Below are 21,482 nucleotides of genomic sequence, written 5' to 3' on the forward strand. Positions count from 1 at the left end.
CTTACCAAATTCTCCAGACACTGTGATGTAGTAGGAGCAGGTCTGGCCTGTCGTGTAATTGAGTGGGTAATTTGGGGATAATACCACTCCCTCTGATCCAGTGTACTGCCCACCGCATGGTGCTGAAAAGAGGGAAACAACAAGGCTCATATTTGCTCTTGTTCAGTCCATATGACACAAGGTAATGAGGTCATTTTTAGTACTGTATTAGATACGTGATGACCGGTGAGGCTAAGGGAGCTCTCCACATTTCAAAATGGGGAGAACAGGAAATTACAAGCTCAGTCAATTTTTTTTTTTTTTTTCATTATTTCATTATTTTTAATGTCCACATTGTTTACATGTGCTTTAGGTACATTTCAATCCCTCGATAATGCACTTCGAATACAATTTACTTCCAAATCATAAAGAAATAGAAATGAAGTGTGCATAGATGGACCAATTCATCACAGAAAGTGAACAGTGGGAGTCAACCACTGCATACTACCATAAAACCACATAACATTTGGCTAAAATAAACTGAAAAAACAAAAACAAAAAAAAAAAACAGAGGAGAAAAAAATGATTTCTCTCTTCATAGGCGGAGGTTTGGTAAGTGTCCAGGGTAAAGCTATAGCCTAAGTAACCTAATGTTACTATAATCTGTTAACAACAAGACAAAAGACAAAAACATAAACATGATGAATAGGACATGTAGCTTTGCATGGCTAATCTACTACTTTAAAATATATCCAAGTTTAATTTATATATAAACACACCTGCATGTATTGTATACATTAATATGAAAGTATGGGCATTTACAGTATATTTATGTATGTCATTATATTTGAAACTCTTAATCTACATGATTTAATTGTTGCCTGTGGCTGATGACGTTGTAGGGCATTCTAAATGAATGAATTTTGCCGAGCAAAATGAGCTTCAACAGAAATTCCCTGCTGAGAGTGTAGGGAGCAAAAATCACGACTGAAAGGCAGACCTTATTTAAAACGAAGGCACTGTTTGAATAACAGATGAGTGGAGTAATTACCAGAGGAAATTAAAAAAAGAAAAAAAAAAAACAGTTTTGACTGACACACTTTGAAACACTGCTGTTTTTAACAATAAATCACTGTACATCAAACATAATTCACATCAAAGACAGAAGTAGCTCTCCCTAATAACAACTCAACAGTAATCACAATTAAGGCCCAGTGGGCCTAGGTATTGTGTGGACTCGTACAAGTTAATGACACCAGATCATTGCATCCTGCAGCAAGCGGTTCGCTTAACTTCTAAACATTTATTGGAGCAAGAAAGTCAATAACAAGGTATTGGAAAATGTACATACCTTAATACAAGCAGGGTTAATTTGCTTAGGCTTGACATTGATTGCACAAACCAGCTTTATGGTAGCGCTGCTAGAATTGCCTACAATTAATGTAGTAATCTTGCAAACCACGTGAAAAGGCTATTGGAATTGCTATAGCCTTTGACAGGTATTTTAGTAAAACTGATTCGCAATTCAGGTCTGAGCGCAAAGAGGGAGTATTGAGGAGGAGCAGCCAATGAAGACTATAAATCATCTGTGTGTTGGTGCATTGGCGTGTGTTATCTCTTTATCAGGACTATAATGGGCAGAGGCTAAACGCTTAGGTGTTTGACTGTGCATGACAGGAAAAACAAGCGAAAATCAACCACAAAGGTCACCAAGAGGATTATTGACAGTGCCAAGTGTAAAAATTTGAGGCTAAGAAGGTCAGCGAAGAGTATTTGTGGAGATATTAATCAACGTCCGTGCTTCTGTCACACCTGGCCCATAGCGTATGACCTTGTAACCGATGGACCACCTGTGATAAGCAGTGTTAGGGAACTCTACTTTTAGAAGTTATTGTAAGAAATCAGTCCATATTTTGGCATTTAGAGATAACTGTGGTCGATAACAGTGCCTGCTTGGCCGATTATGAGAAATGCTAACCACCCCCTGTATCAGTTCCAAAATCTAGCGAAAGTTATTTATTTTTTCAGACAGAATGTGTACAATAACAGGTCATATCAGGAAGTGTTTATGTGTCATTTTATCATTCGGAAATCACATTGGACGTTAAGAAACTAGTATTCAAATAATAAAACAAAATAGCAAAATAAATAGCTATTAATTACCAGGCCTATGTGAAATTTGCAGACACTTTTCACTGCACTGACTTAAAACTTGGGGGGGGGGGCAATTATTAATGCAGAAGAGACTTGCCAACCTCTTATTGTCAGCTGAAATTATAATAAATTAGCCAAAATATATAATAAATGAACACGCAAGAGGCCATGGATTTGTAGAGCTATGCAGAGGGCCCAGAACCCATGCAATCCTGCTAATTTCATCACTTTGGTTGGATTGGACACGGCCATTATTAATTTAAAGGTGCCAAACTTGGGCCCATATTTACTAAATTAGTGCAAGAAAAAATCCAAGAAAGTGAAAAGTTTGGCGGCTGATCTACTGAAAAAAATAAAACAATATAATATTAATATTGTGAAAAAAAAACCAAAGTGTGTACTTACACCAATAGCCCACCTTTTTGGCAGAATGTATTTACACTGACTCTGCCCACCAATGTGTGATTGGGCTAGGCAATACTACAAAAGACGATTGTTAAACAACAGCTCCAATGGCGTAGATAGTAAAGTGCACGCCATAGTCTTTTTAACTTGATCAATCCGAGTTCAAATCCGCCTTTTGCTGAACTTTCTTTCTCCATTTTTGTAATACATCACATCAGAAAAGCATTTACTATCAAAATGAAAAAAAAAAGGAAATAATCAAAAAGTTTAAAATAATAGGATTAGGGTAGGTGTAGGGAGGGCTTTATTGTCCCAATAAGGTGGCATCTATTTAATAATTTGAATTAAAATTATAATTTGCACTCAATATGTTACATTTGCCCGGACTCTGGCTATCATTTTCTGGACTCCATTTCATGTGTCACTTGCCCCTCATGTAATCTTGTCATGTGTAACCCTTGTCTGTGTGTTACGTTCTGATTGGTTACATATGTCATTTTTGATTGGTTCCTTGGTTGCATATGTCTTGTTCTCATTGGTTGGGTTTTGTCATGTGTTCTCCTCGTCTAGTATATAAAGTTGCGTTCACACCATATTGGAATTCCTGTAATTATAAGATTCAAACTTGTAAAAAGCGCTGAACGTGAACAGCTTCGAGTAGAATGTCACGTGTTGTCATCTCGAAATTACGGTAATTATGATATAGCGTGAATGCAGCATAAGTTGCTCACTCTCATTCCTAGTTGTTGTTAGCCTGCAATGTTTCCTGTTCCTGTGTTTCCTGTGTTTTTGTGTTTCCTTGTGTACCTTGGACTGTTTCCTAGTTTTATGATCTTTCGCTGCCTGCCCTGACACTCGCCTGTTCATCAGATTAGTCTTTTGCATTATCTTGGATGTTTCTGTTTGCTGTAACTGACCCTGCCTGTTTCGACTACGTTTCTGAATATAGCCCAGCATTTGGATCCACACCTCAGTTGTCCTGACTTTGCGTTACAAATATGTTATTATTGCATACCGTTTTATAATGTACTACAATACTGAGGTGCAGATAATTGCCATTACTAGTATAAATAGCAGAAAATCTGGCTATTTTAACATAGTGTAAATATAATCTACAGCTGTTTGCACTTAGTGTATATACCATATCACTAAGGAAATCCTGCTGTTTTCACTGTGTAAATCGCTTCTATTGCAAATTGCCGCTGCCAAAATAAAATACTCTCCTTCAACTACACGCTCTCTGTTCTCTGCAGCACTTCTTCCGTGCAGCAACAATTACAGCCATGCCAAGTGCAAAATTGGTTAAGACATGCTTTTTTTGGGGTGATAAACAATGCTGCAAATACCAGTACACTCACTAGCACAAACCTTAGTGAATCATGATGTGTGATTCATATACTCTCCTTCCATAAATTTTGCGTCTAATAGGCAAGCTCCTACAAATGCTTTTGCAATAAGTTCAGCAGCAAAAATGACTGTGTCCACATCTTTTCATCACTAATTTTTCACGCCATGTCTTTAGTAAATAATTAAAATGGTGATACTGCCATTAACTGGTAATTGTTATTAAACTATTTTAATACATTATCAAAATCGTAAGCACAATAGTAGCACAAATAATTATATTGTTTACTGCACTTTGTTATTCTAGTTATTTACCTATCCACCCTATTCTTCAATGCGGAAGTAAGCTTGTTCATTATTAGTCGCTATATAGGGAAATAATGAGAACATCATTAGTCGCTATAAAGGGAAATAATGAGAACAATAACAATGCAGAAAGTAGTAAAACTGTTTGCACTACGAACCAGTGAGTTCACAATTAAGATAATACAATAAAATTATATGGTAAGACACACCAGTTTGCAATATTTTGCAGCAAAATTAGCTATTCTGTACAGCTAAAAATGGCTGGACGCAGATAAGACCGGAAGCCAGACCCATAAAATGTACAAATGAATGCCTGCTCTTATGGAAAAATTAAGGTGGATAGCAGCTAATAGATCAGAAATACCACACATTCACAGGAAATAGCTTATCATTGGTTGAAAAAAAAGGTGGATAGAAAGCAACATGTTAACTATTGTTTTCTTACCATTCATTCTTTGAAAGAAACTGATTCTTGTAGGAAACAAAGTCAACATGAAATGGAAATTGCAATCATATTTTCTTCCTAATGCTGAATATCTGAGTTAAATGGCTTTTTCGAATGAGAAGGAAAAAAAAAACACCTCCACACTTTAATATGTACAGTCGTGGCCAAAAGTTTTGAGAATGACACAAATATTAGTTTTCACAAAGTTTGCTGCTAAACTGCTTTTAGATCTGTGTTTCAGTTGTTTCTGTGATGTACTGAAATATAATTACAAGCACTTCATACGTTTCAAAGGCTTTTATCGACAATTACATGACATTTATGCAAAGAGTCAGTATTTGCAGTGTTGGCCCTTCTTTTTCAGGACCTCTGCAATTGGACTGGGCATGCTCTCAATCAACTTCTGGGCCAAATCCTGACTGATAGCAACCCATTCTTTCATAATCACTTCTTGGAGTTTGTCAGAATTAGTGGGGTTTTGTTTGTCCACCCGCCTCTTGAGGATTGACCACAAGTTCTCAATGGGATTAAGAGCTGGGGAGTTTCCAGGCCATGGACCCAAAATGTCAACGTTTTGGTCCCCGAGCCACTTAGTTATCACTTTTGCCTTATGGCACGGTGCTCCATCGTGCTGGAAAATGCATTGTTCTTCACCAAACTGTTGTTGGATTGTTGGAAGAAGTTGCTGTTGGAGGGTGTTTTGGTACCATTCTTTATTCACATGGCTGTGTTTTTGGGCAAAATTGTGAGTGAACCCACTCCCTTGGATGAGAAGCAACTAGGGGTGTAACGATATGCCTAGGTCACGATACGGTACGTATCCCAATATTGGGTTCATGATACGATATGTATCACGATATTTTAAACAAAAATTAAAACATGAAACTGAAAATCAAACAACATATTTATTTAAAAAAAATAAACAAATTTCAATTTCAATTTCAATCAGTTTTACATACAAGGTCACATTTTAAGGTTTAATAAAAACCTTCTGTATTAAAATTAACAACTGATAAGGTCTGTCTGTCACTGAATTTTTTTTTTTTAATTTAACATGATAGTGATAAAATTGTCAAGATGTCAAATTCTTTAAACCTGCTAGCGATGCAAGATTCTATGTGTGTGTGTGTGAAACAGAGTCCTACCCGACGGGTGAACCGCTAAAACTGACGTAACGGTGGAATAATATTTATCTGTCAGGTGCAGTGTGGGTGACACGCACGGGATTTGCTCTTTGGACTCAATCCGGTACACGCTGACGCTGCTCTCATACGGTCCCGTGTTTGTATTCGCGCTCTGTCTGAAGACCGTTTAAAAGCCATTTCACATGGGACGTGTCAAGCGGTGGAATCTCTGAGCGGCTGCCGCTTTCTCTCATAGTGAAAGTGTTTTGCGGTCGAGCTGGTGTTCGCGACGCAGTCTCGGGGTAAACGTATTGCAAACAACAAGGTCTCATTTTACTTTACAAAAACAAAATAAATGAAACGTAAAGAAAATACTATATGTTATTTGCTATTTGTCATTTTATGGGACAATGACTAGCGTGGTTTTCATGTCAGACACAGTTTACTATGACATTTTACACATAATTGTATTTTTACTGCGCAGGCTGTACTACACGCATTTTCTGGATTCTTTTTCTTTATTAATAGCCTTTCTCCGTATTTTATGGATCATACAGCTCCAAAATGTTGCCATACTGCTGACTTAAATGAGGAGGGAGGGTCCACAATCTCTGGGTTGGTTGCCATGTTTCCTCACGTTCTTTTTCAACTAGCTCAACTTTTGCAGGCAGGCGTCACATGATTGGAAAGGTAGTCACGGGGTGTGTCGCGATTCTCCGTTATCACACCGCGACACAGGATCGTGGATCTGAGTGTCGCGATTTCGGTTTCATATCTCGTATCGTTACAGCCCTAGAAGCAACCCAACACATGAATGGTGCTTTACTGTTGGCATGACACAGGACTGATGGTAGCGCTCACCTTTTCTTCTCCGGACAAGCCTTTTTCCAGATGCCCCAAACAATCGGAAAGAGGCTTCATCGGAGAATATGACTTTGCCCCAGTCCTCAGCAGTCCATTCGCCATACTTTTTGCAGAAGATCAATCTGTCCCTGATGTTTTTTTAGGAGAGAAGTGGCTTCTTTGCTGCCCTTCTTGACACCAGGCCATCTTCCAAAAGTCTTGGCCTCACTGTGCGTGCAGATGTGCTCACACCTGCCTGCTGCCATTCCTGAGCAAGCTCTGCACTGGTGGCACTCCGATCCCGCAGCTGAATCCTCTTTAGGAGACGATCCTGGCGCTTGCCGGACTTTCTTGGACGCCCTGAAGCCTTCTTAACAATGCAGTGGAAAGTTTTTTTTTCGGGATTAATTTAATTTTCATGGCAACGAAGGACTATGCAATTCATCTGATCACTCCTCATAACATTCTGGAGTATATGCAAATTGCTATTATAAAAACTTAAGCAGCAACTTTTCCAATTTTCAATATTTATGTAATTCTCAAAACTTTTGGCCACGACTATACACTGTAAAAAATGACAGATTTTAACGACAAAAGGCTGTAAAAATGCTACAATAAAAATGTATTAATTGGTTACTGGTAAGTTCCCCTAATATATACAGTGAAAACTGATTTGGATATTACATTACATTTCAACTGTATTGTAATTTTAGGTAGTATACAGTTTTTAGTAGTGGAAAAAGAATGTATAATTTACAGTGAATAACCATAAATTGTCATTCCCAGAATTTCATGTGTTACATTTCATATTTGATGTTTCTACCATTTTCTTTCTAATCAGTTATGTACATTAGGGATGTATGTTACATTTAATGTTGTTTAATTAATGTTTATTGCATTATTTTAGTTTTACGTTTGTTACTATGACGGTGTTTCTGTGAATGACTCTGTGCGCCTTCTATAGATGTTAGTATTTAAAGGCTGCTTGTAATGGGCTTTGGTTCATCATGCAACTTTCTCATCACAACCTGCTTTTGGTGGTTAACAGTGTACTACAAAGCTTACTAAACAGATTTCAGTACTTCAGCAGTTTGGTATATTAGCATTATATCAGTTAATGAAATTATGGTATTTAGTTCCGGTTCTTATAGATACAGGCACTGCGCATGCGGATTGGCTGGCCTAGCATCAAAAACAAGCTTTTTTTTTTTTTTTTTTTTTACATTATTTGAACATAAGAAGCAAGTTTTATGAGCAAATGTCAGTAGTGTTTTCAAATATTAAATTTAGTGAACAGTTTTGGAAAATTTGCCCATTCAAAGATATGAAAGCTGCACTTGCATGCCCGAGAGGCGTTTCAAAGATGGTGGCTGAGTGAAATGACTTGTCCTAAAGGGACTTTGGATCTAGATACATTTTAAGCCCCACACACACACACACACACACACACACACACACACAAAATACAATTCATTTTGGTCAGACTTTAGTTTGGGGACTTCTCACTATTACTAGCTATTAACTATGACTTTTATCTCAATAAACTCCTAATTTTAGTTAGTAAGGTAGTTGTTAAGTTTAGGTATAGGGTAGGATTGGGGAATGTAAAACATAGTAATAAACATTGCTATTAAGCAACTAAACTAAAGTGTTATCTTAATTTTAATTTAGAAAATCCTCACCAAAAAGAAATCTAATTACATCAAATGTTATTTGTGAAACACCCTTCCCGAGAGCCACTAAATCTGACAAACAGCGAAAGAGAATGAGGTTAGAACTAAAGTTCTCTGTGTACCTAAACCCTGGCATAACTCAACTTGTATTTGCCTTTATCTCCATGCCAACGAGTAACCTGGCCTTCCAAAATCGCAGTCCACGCCACCTGTGATCTCTCTGCTCTGGCTGTGTTCCTTTCATCCCTCAGGTCTCAGTAACAATGATCTTCAATTGAGATTCCTCGCGCATCAGTCCCATGCTAAAGCCTCTGGGCTTTGGCACCCACAGGTCTGTTGCTTCATCTGCCTCACAATGCTTCTGTGAGCTCATGAAAAGCTGGTGTCAGAATGCAGCTGAGGCTCCCCGTTTTCTGCATATCAAACTCGCTCCTGTAGCTTTGATCACATCACCTTCCCTTCACACTCACCATGAGAAGACTGTCTAGAGCTACACACACACACAGTTGTGCATGTTTGTGTGCAAGTGGGCATAGGCAAACACACACACACACACACACACACACACACACGCACACACGCACACACACTTTGCCTTTTGTTGGAAGATTTGCCTTTAGAAACCTGCAATTTCACACTGAGATGGAAGAAAATTTCAGGTTTTTGGAAATATACATTTTTCAGGCCTGACTGTCTGGGGTTTCTTTCTTTCCGTCTTTTTTTATGTGTGTGCGACAGGCCGTGAATATCCCTTTTCCCCTTTTGCACCTGCAAATAACAAATTTAATAGGTCATAGTAGTAGACAAAGTAATTAGGTACAGGGTTAAAATCACTATTATACCCCGACAGCCACCATCTTGTCATACTTCCCTCTCTAAAATATATGAGGTCACACTTTATTTTGGGGACCAATTGACCATATGCGCAGAGTGATTTTTAGAACTTCCGCATAATAATAAGCCAGCCTGAAAATTCGGCTGAAGCTTATTTTATATGAGCTATATATATGTAGACATTCTTGAGACTCCTCTACTGCCACGTTCTTAACAGAAACTGAGAAAAATAATACTTGCAACATCATAAATAATAGTAGTGTATGAACATTCAGTTTCATATTTTTTAACAACATATAGTTTAAATGCCGAGCCTGGTAATCCCAGGAGAGTACCTGCATAGTTGTACATATAAATGCTGACAGCTAAACACTATTATAACGTGTTTAAGCTAAGGTTAGCTAGCTAGCGATACTTCCAACTCCCTAGTTTTTTCAAGACATCTTGGTTATTAATTTATTATAAAATTACTTGTATAATAAATTGTAGTACTTTTACCACACTGAAGTATATAGTATAGCAAGTGCAGAAAGTCATTAAAATAAATAAATAGCTCAGACACAAACAGCCTATAAGGGTAAATTATTTAAATACTTATATATAGTTCACTACAAATTAAACAAGTTAAATATTAATGGTATAAGAATTAAATAATGCACTCAATATGAATTGATATGAATTTGAAATGTTTTATATCATTTAATAACTACATATTTTAAGCTTTATCTTGGACTGTAAAAGCTATTAAATAGCCTACATTTAACCAACACAGACTTGTTACTGCTGTAGATTTGTTACTCTGAATTTAGTCTGAATCATTTAATGCACAGCTCTTTTTTTGACATCAGCTTGTCAAATGTTTCAGCCGGATATTACTGTTAATCATACCAATGTCTCGCACACATTTAGCAGATTTACTAGCATATTTTTTTGTATATATGGACTTTTGGTCCTCTTAGACAAACAAAACTTTTCTTAGATTGTGAACGGATTATGTAGAGAAAACTAGCAAAGTACACCCCTTTTACGGCAGAGAACAGTTGACTGAAAATGACTTAGCTGGCTTGTCTAAATAACTGGTCACAAGTATTACAGAATAATTTGGTTTGCATATTCAGTTATTGATTTACAAATAAACATGAACAACTGTTTTGGTTGACAGCAAACCAGATCAATGCAGCTTAAAAATATTGGTGCAATGATTTTCAAGAATAAGACAACACCTTTGCAGAAGGACATCAAAAAAAAAAAAAAAAAAAGAAGATTTGAATCATCAAAGAGAGAACGATCAAAACCTTGTAGCAACCTATGTGCACACAATTCAGCCATATTTATTCTTGGATTCCTATCTTTTATCTTTTTATGTTCTGTAAACACCCACTGAAAGCCCCAAACTGCTAAACAAAGAGCGCATGACATCAAAACACGCATTAGCCTACCTAAGAACAGGTCACTGCAGGATAACTGTATCTTTTCTAAGACGGCAGCTCATTAGATGTTGTTAGCAGCGCTCTGTTGTGCCCAGACTGCATGCGTGGCTAAATGTAGCAGCCCATGTGTTCCTGCCTCACATAAGCTTGAAGACAACAGCTGTGGCTGCCACCTGACCGACCCAATCTTCACTCGCAAATCTGATGCTTGAACATAGCTGTGCAAAATCATGCATACATGAAAAGGAGGCTTCGACAGATTAGAAGCAACCGTGTATCCGTACAGCCTCTGAGAGGCGCTATCCCACCGTGCTCCCAATCCCCACACCCTCTCACTATTTACAGCCAGGGAAGAGTCCTCATTCAACAGTACTGAGACAGTCTTTTAGTTACTATGGAAACGAATAAAAGATCTGTTTGGGTGAGAGAACCAAAGAAAGAGAGGAAAATCCTTCATTATTTAAAGGGATCTCACCTCTTTCTAATGAGTTTTGTCTAAAAGCTTGAGGACGTGGCTCTGAGCCACATCAGTATTCTAAACGATACTATGGAAATTACTAAAAAAACAACAAGAACAACAAAAAAAGCCAAGCAGTCAGTGCCTGCTCAACGACTTTTCCAACGTATAGTCACAGAATTTACTTGTTAAGCTGTCACTAACAATATTAAAATCAATTCTCTCATTTAGAAGTGTCCATTCTGCAAGCAGTAACTGTTAAAGAAGCAGAATTGTACTTGGGAAAGGCAGGATTATTGGCTGTTAGTGGAGTTATTGGAGTGTTCTGATGAAACCCCATTAACCCTGCATGAGCCACTAATGCATAAAACGCTGTGCCATTTCATCAGACAGCTGATGCCGGACTGATGCTCATGACAATTGCACATAGAGGCCATTTCCATGCTTGCAGTCTTTCGGAGAGAGGACCTTAACATTCAAACCGAGTCTTCCTAGTCCTGCTCATCCTGATCTGCATATCCGCCACAAGACCTTCACTCAGAGGAGCCACAGAGCAGTGCACTCTCAGAAGAGCATATGACATAATATAATTTTGGAGGAACAGTTGACTAAAAGTTGCTAAGATGATCTGGGGTGTGTCTCCCTAAAGCATTGCTCGCTTTAGATTCTATGCATTTTATGTCCTTGATTCCATGTCAATATATGCAAATTTGATTCTATATATTTCACCATGGCAACAATCAGTGCTGTTTTTGAGGAGTGCACATAAGAGAAATTCAGAATATGAAGTGAGAGGGAACCTGCAATGATTCAAACATAAAAATAAAGCAAAATTATAGGAAACAGAAATAGTGAAGTAGTACTTCGTAGGATGCCTTGTTCATTAAAGCTGCATCTCTGAGAAATTATGTAAAAGCTGGTGACTGAATGAACCGCATGTATGTATATGGGAGTAAACTGTGCAGCAATTCCATACTGCATGTTAACATAATAAAAATAAATGGCTTTCTGTTGTTTGAGAAAATGGACTGTAATACCTGATATGAACTGTGATACCTAACAATGTTAAATTTGTTGACAAAAAAATATTTGTCATAATTTGTCAACATTTTTTCACAGTAGAACAATAAGATCCACTTGCTGCAAAGCTCATAAAACAACATGAAAGCATAAAGCATGACAACATGAAAGAGTGCCTCTCAAACACCGCACAACTACTGAATTCAGTTCTCTTTCGCATCTTAATGGAGAAATACACACACAATTTCAAATTCAATATTCGTGTAAACAAACCAGTTACATCTTAAAAGCACAATAAATAACTTTTCTCTGAACATATAGGCCAGGTTTCATACACAGGGTTTATGTTAAGCCAGTTTTAGGCCATAGTCCAATTAGGACATTTAAGTAGCTTTTATAAACATGCCTTAGATAAAAAATAAAAAATAAAAAATAAAACTACTGGTGTTCATCTTGATACATAACAATGAAACTAGCAACACGAAAAAAAAAATGGCATTTTAGTCCAAAGACTTTGACTAAAACCAAATCAAAATTTGCTGTCAAAATGAACACTGATATTTAATCAATGAATTAGCAGAAGTTGTTTCCTCCACCATCTGTGCATGACTTCATTAAGGACAGTCTTACATTGTTAAACAAACGTGGTTTAAATGATAGATGTGCAAGCTCGTTACTGTGGTTTCGGGAAACAGTTGTGACTAGCTAGTGAATTTCTCTCACAATCCACCATACTATGGTGGTTAAGCAACGAGTTACATTGTTGTATGGGAAAAGCACACCTAATAGTTGCTAGGGTGTTGGGGGCAGTTGCTAGATTCGGGGGACCACTTCGTTATTGCTCTTTTGCGGGACAATGCAGAACACGTGAGAAAGATACATTTAGTACTGTTAGGTTATTGTTGATGATTGAATGATAACATGCTTTAAATTTCAATAAGCTTTGAATAACTCTGACTGTCAGCACTTGTCATACCTGTTTGTGTGTGTTTTTCTCCCCATGTGATCTGCGTGACTTACTTTCTGTATCTTGTTAATTGTCCTTGATCCAGAATAGAGTCCAGCCCACCATCTCTGACAAGCCATTGCCAACAGGAGCGACAGCTGAGGATTGGCCCTGAGCCTCACAAGATGTCTGACCAGGTACGAGAGCAGGCAACTGAGCCTGCGCTGGTGGACTACGCAAAGGAGCACGAGACCTTGTAAAGAAGCCCCGCCCATTGCATCACGGCTGAGGGTGAGCGTCCCCTGGACTCTGGGGACCTTTGGAGGCGGATATATTTGTGGACATGCCCATTCTTCTTCCATTCTCCTTGGACTTACCAGCCCTGAACTGTCTGCCAGCCCCGACGTTCCCCTGTCTTTGAGAGCCCGGAGGCTTACAAATGACTATTCAGGCCTGGCTCTAGAACTTAATCAATGAGGGTGCTTTTTAAATTAGTGAAAGTACTCTAACCCTATACCTATATATATATATATATATATATATATATATATATATATATATATATATATATATATAGTGCAATCTCACAAAGATAGGCTACGTTATAAACAATGCAGTTCGAATCTCTCTTCTTTACATCACGTCTACGTTGATGAATGAACACAATAACGTTACCTCAACAAAAACTCAAACCTCAACAGAAATCAACAGATATGTGCGTGATTGGCTACATTGCTCAATGCAGCAAAAACACGTTGAAACAGAAACCGACCTGCAGAGCGCAAACCATAATGCATTGGATTGTAAGCTAAATCTGCAATAAAATGCCATTATTACAGCTTTAACTGAGGGTGCTATTGATTTTGTTTAAGGGTGTTTAGCACCCTCTAGCACCCCCGTAGAACCGGGCCTGTGACTACCCACCCTCCCGCTCCTGCTTCTTCCACTGCTGTTGCCTAGCAGCCCCTCTGCTCACCCTCAGCCCATCTGTGTGGTGGGATCACCGTGGGTCTGCCAGTCTCCATCGGCATCATGGCTGGAGGATCCCCTGTCTCCGCCTCCAGCCTCTGAGTCCTGAACTCTGCCTCGGCCCGTCGACCCAGCGGCTCCCAATGGCTCTAAGCTCCCTCCTCTCTGCCATGGCCCGTCAGTCCACCAGTTCCGCCAGGCTCCCTCATCCCTCCGGATCTGCCTTGGTCAGTCGTCGTCCATCCGTCGCCTCGGGACTCCACTCCTGCTGTTCCTCGTCCCTCCGGTTCTGTCAGGCTCCTCCTTCCCTTCAGCTCCACCTCGGTCCTCTGTCACTCCGGCTCCACCGTGCCTTTCCAGATCCCTGCCTCCGCCTTGGTCGCCTGAGCCATCTGTTCCACTATCGCCCTCCAGATCCTACTCATCACCCTGGCTCATCAGCTGCCTGTCTCTGCCTCAGGTTCCTCCTCCACCGACGGTTGGCCCCCCTCCATCAGCAACCCTTCCTCCACCATGGCTCCTCCCTCCATCGGCTCCACCGTGGGTCGCCTTCATGGCTGTGGCCTGGGTCCCGCCTGGCTCCTCCTGCATCAAGTCCCTCCTGTCTCCTCCCTGGCTCCCCCCTCTGTCCACTCCACCCTGGACTCTGTTTTCCATCCTTCGGTGTCCGTCCTCCATCCGAACCACCTCCTGAGTTCCCCTCCATCCCTCCCTTTGTTGTTCCTGCGGCGCCAGGATGCGCCTTCCAGGAGGGGCCCGAACTGTCACACCGCTGGACTGTTTGTGTATGTTTTTCTCCCCATGTGTTCTGTGTGACCAGGTTTCTGTCTTTAGTTTATTATGTCATTTGGTTCAGGTGTGTCTTGTTAACTGTCCTTGTTTACCCATGTACTTAAGCCCCAGTCTGCTAAGTCTTCGATTCAAATCGATTCTTGGGGTCACAATTTGATTTAAAATCAATTCACGTTTTTTAATCACGATTCACAATTTTTCATAATTTTTTTTTGTGCACACTGGACATTAAATGCACCAGTATTTTAAAAACACAACAGTCTATTGTATGGACTCTGTCTCAAGAAATCAGTGTTTTCTATTAACTAATAACTTCCTAATAAATCAAAAATATTTTACAATTCCCATTAGGAATGTTTCCGAATCTGATCATTCCATGTTCAGAAAGGAAATTACATTTTATACGAGAATTATATTGTATATAAATTGGGGGCATCAGGGAGCCATTTATAATATGCAGGGCATTAAAAACGCATGCTTGAGTTTTACTTTCACTTTTGAGATTTGCGATCACACGGAGCGGCTGTAGGCCTACTTAACATATATTTTACAAAATTAGATGTTTGTCAGTGGTGCTCAGTATCTGCAGTTCATTCGCCATCGTCCTATCAGTCATCTCTCCTTTCTCTGTTTATGTGTGAAATGTATATTATGTACTCTAATGTAACAGGCTACTGCTAGCACGGCTAACCATGTACCTTTAGTGGCTCCCTAGAACGCCTTGTTCATTTTCTGTCCCTTTCCGTCTACTTTCCATAATAACAAAATATCAATAATTAATATAATATTTTTTCCAACACTTGCACTCGCTGAAAATGGGACAGGATGTATTTGTTTTTTGTCCTTCATTGCTGTTGCTGTTTATTCCAACAACATTATGCTATTATTATTATTACATTAACTAGAAAATCTTTTTTTTATTATTTGTAAATCGATGTGACTAACTAGAAGACTGAATCGCGATTCTTATGAGAATCAACCCCCCCCCCACCCTTAGTCACAGTCACTCCTAGTGTGGATTACCCCTTGTTTTATATTTATTAAAGACTGTTGCTTTGATCCACGTCTCCGTGTCATCCCTCCGACACAGTGCTTGTCCAGGTTTAATTGAAAACTAAATTGTAAAATAAATATAAGAAACTAAATAACATGCTAGTTGGTAAAATTCACATCTTATACTAAAATAAATTTCCTTTACTCCTTTCCTGCCTTTGAATTATCCATCATTTATGACACACGTTTCCCCGCCATTAACTGATTTTTCCGGCAATCAATTTTTCAGAATCTCTGGGGCCAAAAACTAGCAAAGGCCCTGTCCCAAATCGCATCCTAAACCCTCGTGGTCTTCCTCCAAGTCCATACTGTCGTCACCCTATACCACTTTGACTGTCGAGTAGAAGTCTGTTCTCAGTCGGGTCTTAGCAGATTTGTGTCGGCAGATGTGAAGTTTGAAGCGGTGTGTTTTGAGTGGTTGCTAGTTGTTGTTAGGGTGTACTTGGTGGTTTATAGAATGTTGCTATATGGTTGCTCTGGTGTTGCTAGGAAAAGGTAGGTGGCTGATAGGGTGCTCTAGGCAGTTGTTGTAGCTTTGCTAGATAGTTGCCAGTGTGTTTCTAAGGATGTTCTTGTATTTGCTAGGGTATTTACCCCCCCAAAAAAGTTGTATACAGTGATTTGCAGCAACTGGAAATCATTCATTTTCAATGAGTGACAGCTATGGTTGCTGTTGCTCATAGAAAATAAATGACTTCCCGTCGCTGCAGATCATTGTGTTATGGGGGTATGTGCAGTGATGCGGTAAAGTTGAGAGCAGTTGCAAATAAGCAGCATTTTGAACAGAGATTTGAAGTTTTGCCAGGTGGTTACTAAAAGCTTCTGTGGTTGCTGGGCAGTTGTTAGGGTGTTCTGAGTGGTTTCTACAATGTTGCTACATGCTGCTGTTAGATGAATTTATTTTTCTATTTATCTCTTTGAAAATCTGAGAAGTTTTGCAGGTGCAGATTCTGTCGAAGTGCCTTTAAGGCAGGTCATTTAATTTGGTGGCCATCTTGTTTATGTCCCTAGACAGCCATTTTTATGTGGGTAATAGTAAAAAAGCAGATAAGGAAAAGGACAAGGAAAGATTTTTTCTTCTTCTGTGGTTTGCTTTACAGCTTTTTCTCATGATAGCCAAAAGATCAAGGAAATCATTTACAAACATTGACATATTAAATTGTGATTCTGTTTGCTCTACCTTTTTTTTTTTTCCAGAGCCTCCGGCTTTTTATATATCAGGCATAGGACTACTATTTATCATTTAAGGCTGATATATTTACTGCAATAATAATAATGGGTGACTGTTGTTGTCATGAAAATCGGTTGTGTATATACTAATTTACAATTATGAAGTTATGATATATGATATATTTTATAGATTTAGCTTTTAAAGGCTGGACTTAAGACTTTTAAAATCCAAACAGACACTAGGCATCATACACTTACCAACTCATACACTACCAGACCTTAAAGTAAGTTAACGTGCGCCTTGTTGCTGACCCATGAAAACAATGAAATAAAAAACAATATGTATTATAAAATTGGTTCAAAATATCAAACATGTTTGATATCCGCTGAAACTTGCCTTGTCCTATAAGCCACTGTTCGGACGCTTTTGCTTACTGCTCCGCGCTTTGCTCCCTGTTTATGAACTTTTCTCATATTTTTCTAAGATTTTCTCATATTTTTTTAAGATTTTAACTTCAGCATATCAGCACAGTGCTCTGACAACACATTTTTGATACAAACATTACGAAAAAGGAGACTTTTTGCCTCCCAGTGCCAGCAGCTTACATTCCCGGAGACGGGAAAACACAGCTGCCTACTTTCAACAGACAAGAAAGAAAAATGCCTCTTCTGGAATCTACTTGCTGCACAAACTGCCACAGACTTCTACAAAGGATCGTGGTTTTAGAAACAAAGTTACTTGCTGGACTTCCAAAACAGGCGGAACACACAGAAGATCATCATCACGGACCCCCTCAGCATACAGCCGGTGAGTCCTGTGAATCTAGTCAATATCGACAGTTTATAAGTGTAGAGGAACAAGCCAAAACTGATCGACACACAAATCGATGGCACAAACAGGGAGCGAGACCCAAAGGCACTCGAGACATTAGACTGTCAAGAGTATCTCGTATTGCTGCGATATCATCCTCTACTCCAGATACAGCTATGACAATGCTTGCAAAAACTGGTGTTTTACCACCCCCTATACTGCTTGAAAACAGATTTGAAGCATTATTGAATGTGGGTGAGGAATCCCCAAATGTGACTGAACATGGATCGTATCAGCCTGCCGCTAACATCGCTACAAACAGGCGTGCAAGTTCGAGCAGACAGCGGCACTCAGCTCAGAGCACACCCGAGCCCAGGACTCTGATAGTGGGTGACTCCATTATCAGAAATATCAGTAGCAGAACTACAACTACATGCTGCCTTCCCCAAGCAACCGTCTCTGATGTGAACGTCTCAGGTTACGTATGTAACCCTAGTTCCCTGAAGGGAACGAGACGCTGCGTCGAAACGCTTTGGGAACGCCTCCAGCGTGACCACGCTCTGAATCACGTGTACAATCAGTCCAATGGAATCGCGAGACGTCACGTACGTGATGACGTCACCGACCAGGAAGCTTAAAAGCACGTACGGTGAGAGCAGCGCTAGCTTTCTGGAGACAGCAAGCGCCGCAGGGATGCCGGAAGTATGGCCTCGAGACGCAGCGTCTCGTTCCCTTCAGGGAACTAGGGTTACATACGTAACCTGAGACGTTCCCTTCCAGGAACTTACGCTGCGTCGAAACGCTTTGGGAATGAGAATGCCCACGCCGCCATACTGAGGATGTCCCTGCTGATCAGGGCGAGAGGACAAAGGAGCCAGGAGTGGCTGGAAGATCTAGCCCGTAGAAACGGGAGAAAGAAAGGGGCGTGGACCAACCCGCAGCGTTGCAGACATCTTGGATGGAAAGACCCGAAAGGAAGGCTTTAGAGGCAGACATACCGCGAGTAGAGTGAGCCTTGACTCCCAATGGTGAGAGGAGACCAGAGGACTCATATGAAAGGGAAATGGCATCCACAATCCACCGGCTTATGGAAGGCTTGGTCGCAGGTCGGCCTCTCCTCGGAGGGCCGTAGCAGACCAGAAGTTGGTCAGCCTTCCTCCACAGGGCAGTTCTGTGGACGTATGCGTCCAGTGCTCGCACTGGACACACACAGTTAAGCTTCTGTTGGCCGTACTCCCGGAAGGGAGGAGGATGAAACCCCTGCAGTACAACAGGCTGTGGTGCAATGGTGGGGACCTTAGGGAGGTATCCCATTCTGGGATACAGAAAAGCTTTGGCCATACCCAGCGCAAACTCGAGGAACGAGGGAGCCACTGAGAGGGCTTGAAGGTCCCCAACCCTCTTAAGAGAGGTTATAGCTAGAAGGAAGGAGGTCTTAAGAGTGAGGAGACGATCCGAGATCTCTTCTAGAGGTTCGAAAGGAGGCTTAGAAAGAGCCTCAAGCACCACAGCCAGGTCCCACGTAGGGACACGAGAGCGTACTGGAGGCCTCAACCTCAGTGCACCGCGGAGGAAACGTGTAACTAATGGGTGTCTTCCCACTGAAGTGCCACCCAGAGGGGCGTGGTAAGCAGCTATGGCCGCCACGTAAACCTTCATGGTGGAGTGGGTCAACCCGGCGGAGAGACGGGCCTGTAAGAACTCCAGCACTGTACCAACTGGGCAGTTAACTGGGTCAAACTGGCGGTCTCCGCACCAAGAAGTGAAGAGTCCCCACTTCAAGGCGTGCAGTTTCCTCGTTGAGGGAGCTCTGGACTGGAGAATGGTCTCAACAACCTCGGTTGAGAGACCGGAAGCTATGAGCTGTGCCCCCTCAGGGGCCACACCCATAATTTCCACAGCTCCGGGCGGGGGTGGAGGATGTGACCTCCCACCTGTGAGAGGAGATCCCTCCTGACCGGAATCTCCCAGGGGGACCTGTCTAGGAGGGAAATCAGGTCCGAGAACCAAACTCGACCCGGCCAGTTCGGGGCTACCAAGAGTAGACGAACCCCGTCCCGGCGCACTCTCGCCAGAACTCCCGGGAGCAGAGCAATCGGGGGGAAGGCGTACAGACGCAGCCTCGGCCACGTCTGTACCATGGCATCTAGTCCAAGAGGAGCTTCCAGATCTACCTTCCAGATCTGCTTCACCACAAAGGGATGAAGCATCCATTCCCGGGCCTCGGCCCCTGCCTCGACAGGATGTCTGCTCCCGTGTTTAGACGCCCAGGGATGTGAACAGCTCTCAGCGAGAGGAGTTTCCCCTGGGACCACACAAGTATCTGGTGCGCCAGCTTGTACAAGGGGCGCGAACGCAGACCTCCTTGGTGGTTGATATAAGAGACCACCGCTGTGTTGTCGGTGCGCACCAACACGTGGTGGCCTCTTAGGTCTGGGAGGAAGTGTCTCAGAGCCTGAAACACAGCCAACATCTCCAGGCAATTGATGTGCCATGTGAGATGATGGCCCCTCCAAAGACCGTGGGCGGAGCGGCCACTCATGACTGCTCCCCAACCGGTGAGGGATGCATCCGTCGCAAGCGTGACGCGGCGACAAGGAGCTCCCAACACCGGGCCCAGCTTTAAAAACCAAGGATTTCTCCACATGTCCAAGGCACGAAAGCATCGCCGCGTGACCTTGATCATGCGAAAAGGGTTTCCCCTCGGGGAAAACCCCTTCGTTTTGAGCCACCACTGTAGGGGGTCTCATGTACAACAGGCCAAAAGGAATCACGTTGGACGCAGCTGCCATGAGACCCAGCAGTTTCTGGAACTGCTTGACAGTGTGTGACCGGCCCTCTTTCACTCTCGAAACTTGTTTGAGAATCGACTCTACACGAGTGGGGGACATACGTGCCCGCATCGTGGAGGAATCCCAAATTACACCAAGATAAGTGGTCCTCTGTGCTGGAGAAAGCACACTCTTCTTGGCGTTTAGTCTTAACCCCAACTCTTTCATGTGTGCCAGAACAACACCTCGATGTTGAACTGCCAACTGTTCGGACTGGGCCAGAATAAGCCAGTCGTCGATGTAGTTGAGTATGCGGATGCCCTGGAGTCGCAGCGGAGCCAGAGCTGCATCCACACACTTCGTGAAAGTGCGGGGTGAGAGTGCAAGGCCGAAGGGAAGAACCCGATATTGGTATGCTTTGCCCCTGAAAGCAAACCTCAGGAACTTCCTGTGTTGAGGAAGGATGGAGACATGAAAGTATGCGTCTTTCAGGTCTATGTTCACAAACCAGTCCTCGGACTGAATCTGTGACACAACCTGCTTGATAGTCAACATCTTGAACTTGAGACGCATGACTGACCGATTTAGAACCCGCAGGTCTAGGATGGGCCTGAGGCCCCCATCCTTTTTGGGAACTGTGAAGTACCGGCTGTAGAACCCGGACTCTTGCTCGTGAGTAGGGACCACCTCGATGGCCTCCTTCCCCAGAAGAGTGTTTACTTCTTTTTCCATAACCAGAGCCTGCTGAGAACCCACGATAGTGGGAAATACTCCGCTGAAACAGGGAAGAGGAGCACCGAACTGAATGCGGTACCCTCTTTCTACAGTACGCAGGACCCATTGAGAGACATTCGGCAGAAGTTTCCACGCTGCCAGAAAGTCTACTAAGGGAATCAGCCTCTCGAGGCTGACCTCTGGTGTTTGAGAGACAGCTGACACGGGGTCCTGAAGCGGCG

At 41.6% G+C, this 21,482-nt stretch overlaps 1 protein-coding gene across 1 annotated transcript in view; it reads right to left on the reverse strand.

Annotated features, from left to right (window-relative positions):
* csmd1a (CUB and Sushi multiple domains 1a) overlaps nucleotides 1-21,482 on the reverse strand; it is a 406,871-nt gene that overhangs the window by 80,026 nt on the left and 305,363 nt on the right. Inside the window, 1 exon segment of the mRNA XM_073834675.1 lies at nucleotides 6-122. Coding sequence (XP_073690776.1) covers nucleotides 6-122 — 117 coding nt within the window.

Source organism: Garra rufa, chromosome 2 (assembly GCF_049309525.1).
Source record: "Garra rufa chromosome 2, GarRuf1.0, whole genome shotgun sequence".
NCBI classification, from domain to species: domain Eukaryota; kingdom Metazoa; phylum Chordata; class Actinopteri; order Cypriniformes; family Cyprinidae; genus Garra; species Garra rufa.